The sequence below is a fragment of the Parasteatoda tepidariorum genome, chromosome 1 (genome assembly GCF_043381705.1).
Source record: "Parasteatoda tepidariorum isolate YZ-2023 chromosome 1, CAS_Ptep_4.0, whole genome shotgun sequence".
NCBI lineage: Eukaryota > Metazoa > Arthropoda > Arachnida > Araneae > Theridiidae > Parasteatoda > Parasteatoda tepidariorum.
The window spans coordinates 53,520,935-53,526,934 of NC_092204.1; the positions used below are offsets into that span (position 1 = coordinate 53,520,935).

At 26.0% G+C, this 6,000-nt stretch overlaps 1 protein-coding gene across 1 annotated transcript in view; it reads right to left on the bottom strand.

The window, feature by feature from the left end:
- LOC107447937 (Ras GTPase-activating protein raskol) overlaps positions 1 to 6,000 on the bottom strand; it is a gene marked incomplete in the record, with an annotated part of 312,540 nt that overhangs the window by 15,801 nt on the left and 290,739 nt on the right. Inside the window, 6 exon segments of the mRNA XM_043040826.2 lie at positions 1,116 to 1,181; positions 1,296 to 1,413; positions 2,717 to 2,771; positions 4,264 to 4,349; positions 5,113 to 5,214; positions 5,291 to 5,392. Coding sequence (XP_042896760.1) covers positions 1,116 to 1,181; positions 1,296 to 1,413; positions 2,717 to 2,771; positions 4,264 to 4,349; positions 5,113 to 5,214; positions 5,291 to 5,392 — 529 coding nt within the window.

A 6,000-nucleotide genomic window follows, 5' to 3' on the forward strand; every position in this document is an offset into this window, starting at 1 on the left:
CACTTAAAAAATACTTTTAAGCACTTTAAAAAATATCACAACTTAGTTGGAAAGTTTTTGACAATCAACGGTTTTATCTTGTTTTAATCGTCATGTCTAAAAAAAAAAAACTTTTCGCATTGTTTTTGACAATTGTCAAAAATCATGAAATTTTGAATCATGTAAAACAAATGGCGTTTTTACACGCTACGGACAGACTATACCCTAAAATAGATTTAAGTTGAATTAATTACGAAAACGTTGAATAGAACAATGTGAGCTGTGTCTTTTTGCATAATTCGAAGCGATAATCAACATAATAAAGGAGAAATCTCATTTTAAAAAAGGGAAAATTAAGCATTTTTTAAAAACACCCAATGAAAAAAGCACCTTTAAGGGCTTTTAAAAAACGAAAATAAAAANACATAACTAGTTCTGCTAAAAATTCTTTAGTCATATTTTCTTTCTGCATAATATTAATAAGGGTGGTTGCAACATCCTCCTATTAAAATACATTATACTTAATAAATAATACAATAATTATATTATTAAATAAATGATACTTATACATAGCCAAATTATTCAACAAAAAATAAGCACCTTTTAAGCACTTAAAAAATACTTTTAAGCACTTTAAAAAATATCACAACTTAGTTGGAAAGTTTTTGACAATCAACGGTTTTATCTTGTTTTAATCGTCATGTCTAAAAAAAAAAAACTTTTCGCATTGTTTTTGACAATTGTCAAAAATCATGAAATTTTGAATCATGTAAAACAAATGGCGTTTTTACACGCTACGGACAGACTATACGCTAAAATAGATTTAAGTTGAATTAATTATGAAAACGTTGAATAGAACAATGTGAGCTGTGTCTTTTTGCATAATTCGAAGCGATAATCAACATAATAAAGGAGAAATCTCATTTTGAAAAAGGAAAAATTAAGCACTTTTTAAAAACACCCAATGAAAAAAGCACCTTTAAGGGCTTTTAAAAAACGAAAATCAAAAAGAAGCACCTTTAAGCACTTATTAAAATCGCTACGCACCCTGAATATTATACAATTAAATATAATTTTAAAACAAATAAAAGAAACTTGTAAATCATGCAGTGTTTAAATTTGAATAATTTTTTTACCTTTGCACGAACACTGATAGCAGGTTCCAGCATTTCACATAAAGTTTTATATTCAGACTTTACATACTAGAAGAAAAGAAAAAACAATTTAAAAATTAACACAAATTCACAGATAACAAGGAAATTTGCTCATATAAAAAACAACAACAATTTGTTTTGTTTCAAAACCAAACTACTCACTTGTAAGAGATCTTTATACACAATAAGTGGTAAAACTTCTACAGTTTGAAAGCGAGATTTTATTCGAATGGAAGGATTATCCTTTCCACTTGCTCCTTTTTCCGTAGTAACAGGATACCTAAAAAACATGTTCATAAATTATTTTGTGTAGGAAATAATTTTCAAATAAAAAGTAATAGTTTAAATTATAGTTTGTAAATTAGTTGTGCTCACCCTCTCAAACCCCCAAAAAAGAAATATTAGTAAAGGCAATTTTAACATAAGAGATTACCAAACCATATAAGTTATCATATAGAATTGTTTGCTTTTGAAACGTTTTAGTTAGCATTAACAGAACTTTTAAATATACAAATTTATTTCCACTTGTTTAGATGAAGGTAATGGAAAAATTGGACATGCAATAAACTACCTAATCAAAATTACAGATTGCAAAATCTTATGGCTTTACACTTTAAAGAAAAACTATAAAGGTGTTCCAGCTTAATACTATTTCTCCTAATGTTAGAAGAAAGCTTGTATTGATTTTCAAATAATATTGAGGGACAAAATTAAACTCTATCTCCAAAAGTTTGTTGATAACATAAGAAGACAAGGTGAGATTGTCGTTGACAAACAGAATTAGATTTCACATTAAAACTTATTTCTTTTGACACATTCCACGGAATTTTTTTTTTTAGTTTGCTCTTCTATTAAACAGACGTATATATGTTATATTTGATGAGAATTTTAAAAGAATACAGAATTAAAACTTTTTCAACATTTTAAAATAGGTTATAAATCTTCCCCAAAACATTTCATATAGTTCATGAGGAAGAAAAAAGCATCGAAAGGAATTTATAATAAAAAACTGCAGAAAATATTTGATAAATATAGAAGAGATAATCTAAAATCCCACTCAGAGAAGTATTGTTTTAGGGAAAAGGAAAAATAGACTTTTGATTCGAAAATTACAACTAGGCATTTTACAAAAGTTTTGAATTTAAAATAAAATTGCAATGTCAAAAAATATTTTTATACGTATTACTTTCTGCGGAATTAATTTTTATGGGATACTACAACAGAAAAAACTCTTAATTAGAAGAGTTTTACATTAATAAGTCAAAATTTGTAAGATTGATAAATAGACATGATCAATTTTGATAGTTAACGATTTTGCATTCATTTTAGAATCTTTTTCAGTTCACAAAAAATACTTTGATCTTAGATGTACATGTAAAATGTGTAGTTAGTTACAAAGCAAAGTCAGTTATAAAGCAAATAAAAATATCAATAAAGAAAAACATACAATAAGGTACAAGCAAATTTTTAAAAGATTGTCCAAATTTAATTAAAATTATGTAATGCCAATATCTTTTTCTCTCTCATGCGCTGTATATATTAATTTTATAGATATTAAAAAGAAATGGACAAAAAGGAATTACCATTTTTCCAGCAAATGTTTTCCATTAATACTAGACACAGGAATATTTACAGAACCTAAAAAAAACATTAAATAATTAAAACATTTAACAATATTTTAAGAGCAAAATATAAATAAATGAATTTATTAAAATGAGAAATATATTTTGATGGGACAGAAAAATTTATTATTAACTAATTTTCCGAATTTGAATCACAATTCAGGAAGTTATTTATTTGTAAGAAATATTCAAAAATGATAAATTCCAGACCACAGAAATAAAGTGAAAATGTAGAAACTTTACAGAAAAGCTCTTCTACTTTCAATCATAAATTGCATTTACAATCAAGGGAATTTATTTAACGACTGTTTACATTGTTTAAAAGAATTGCACATTTTGCCCTATTACTTTTAATTTTCAGAATAAAAGACAAAAAAAGGAATTTTTAATTATAACCTAACTTTCTTTTGAATTTTAAGATCAAATTGTAAATAAATAATACACTTAGCATATTAGCAAAATGAAGTTTACCAGAGAAAGTACATGAGATGTAACTCACCAACTATTTAACAGAATCTGAATTTAAATTAAATATAATACCAATAAGCAGTTAATCCGTTGTGCAGAATAAAAGATCAAACATTTGTTACAGAAAATGTAAATACTATTTTTGTTTGAGAATTGATAAAAGATAACTGATATTGCATTTTAACTTGATAAAAAATAAAAATTAACTCACTTCAATCATTATTATATATAGACATATTACTATTAACTATATCTGAAAGTTTAGCTAGAACTTGATTAAGGTTCGAATGCCTTTCTTGAATCTCTACCATATTTACTAACTGATAAAGATTTAGCGCTGATTTCCATGTTAATATTTTGACACTGTCTAAAATTAGGGATTTCATATAAATATTTGGATAATTGGTCACTGAGCTTCATAACACATAAAAATATTCATAGTTGACAAACACAAATTAAGGAATGTACACTCCTAACAAGCTGATACATTTTTTGAATATCAATAATTTCAAAAAAAGTAATACAATAAATGCACCACAACATCAAAATGTTACTCTGTGATTATTTCCCCCACTTTTTAACTGTGAAATCAAGATGCAAAACTTGTTGTTAACAAAATATGAAAAACATATCTTTATTACACGCAATAATATTCACTGGGTTAGAACTAACACTAGAACAACTTTTTGAAATGTTACAGAAAAAGTCATTGATTGATGAAAACCACAAAGAACTATAATTTAAAATATTTTATTTTAATTTATTGAATAAAACCATTTTAATTTGGCAAATGAAATTAATCAAGTTCACATGTAAGTGATTTGAAAAATTCATGTGCCTTATTACTTTATTATTGTTAGAGATTTCACTACAATTGGATTATGTATATATATAAATGAGCATAATTGTATAGTTTAGGAATGATTTTCCAAGAAGTTAAGCTAAAACAAGGGTTTTGTACTTGTTTATTAAATGAAATATTACTAAGTAACTATAAAGAAAATAACAAATAACTAAAAAATAAAAAAACTTTTACATACCAATTAAAACATTTTTATCTCTTCTTTTTTTCTTGTCAGCTTCTCGAAATAAATTTACACAGATGTTTCCAACACTTGGTAAGCTACTGCAAACAAATTAAATACACATTAAAAAAGTTAATTATTAATTAAAAACTATATAGTTAATAGATGAGTTATTAAGATAATTAAATTCAAAAGTCTACAGCCATGTTTTTCATAATAATGTTTAGATTGGTTGTTCTTATTAATGAGAATGACATTGTCTAATAAGGCAATAGATAAAATAAAAAAATACTAAATTGATAAACAAATAAAAGTCTAGATCCAAAACTTCCTGTATAAGTCATGATACACCAGGAAACATTCCTACAAGTCAATGCGTGGTAAGACATTGACTCACAAAAAGATGTTTTTCTTGTGACCAGATTTTTTTAATAAATAATGAGTAAAGTAGGAAGGAATACTGGAAATCATAGCTAATTTGAGTTTATGTTTGCATCTTCAGTAATAAAAAATAATGACTAGCTAATTAACAGTTTCTTTGATGATGTTTGTTAGTACTTACTTTTGTATTTAAAATAAATTTTGCTAAACACTTCATTACAAAGTATACCTACTTACTGAATACATAGAATGGTAAAATAAAATTAAATAGTATTTAATAACAATTTAACTTCAATTTATATTAACTAAAAGTAAAATTGGATTTGACAACTTTTGTTTTGTAAACATATCAAATTGACACAAAATAATTACATACAAAGTGTTCTTAAAATTAAATACAATACGGATATGAAAAAAAATTTTTTTTTTTTAGTAGACAAAGAAATCCTATTGAAATCAGCTAAAATTGAAATCTTAACTTACTTAAATTCAAAGTGTTCTCCCCAGAAGCACATTTCTCCCTTTTGTTTGGAAGAAGTCCTTGCATATAAAGTCTTGTCCAAGCAAAGTTCACAGTAATATTTACTAGAACAAAAATGTTTATTTTACAGTTGGAATATTACTATTGTAAAATGATGGAAAACACAAAAACAAGGCTTACCACTTTTTTGCTGACATTCCTTTGGCTTCTAATATCCATATTCGTAATGAATTCTCTTTCCGCCTCACATTGTCTTGATTAGGTTGTATAGTACGTCTCAGACTGGAATAAATTTCTTTCATTAAAATACAGGAAAGTACATTCTGTTATGTTTTATACGTTGTTTCTTGTAAAATGTACTATTGCTAGAACTTTAGCTATTTAAAACCAGGCATGGCAAACTTTTGGATACCATGATAAAATTTATATTTCTTATACTGTTTGAAATTATCTTGTTCAAAAGTTTATTTTGTGCTAAAACTATTTTTAGATGAACAGGGTCAAAAATTTTTCAATCAACAAAATGAAGAGAAAATAAATAAATAAATAAAAATCAATATATATATATATATATATATACAGTCAGTACCGCCTATATGGTCACCCCGCTTATATGGTCAATTTTCTAAGGTCCCGTCTAACTTAATAGGAAACACGTGTTAAAGATCACCGCTTATATGGTCATCCTATTTTTCGAGTTACCGGTTATATGGTCAGTTTCCTTTTTTTTTCTTTTGAAAAAAGATACATTTTAAGACATTTCTTTAGACAGGAAGACAAGAAAAATGACCAGAAGGTAAACACATTCCTTCGACCCCCGGAGAGAACTGGAATTTCCCCCTCTATTTCGTCACCCTACCCTCTTTTCTCTTTTGCATTCATTGATGACC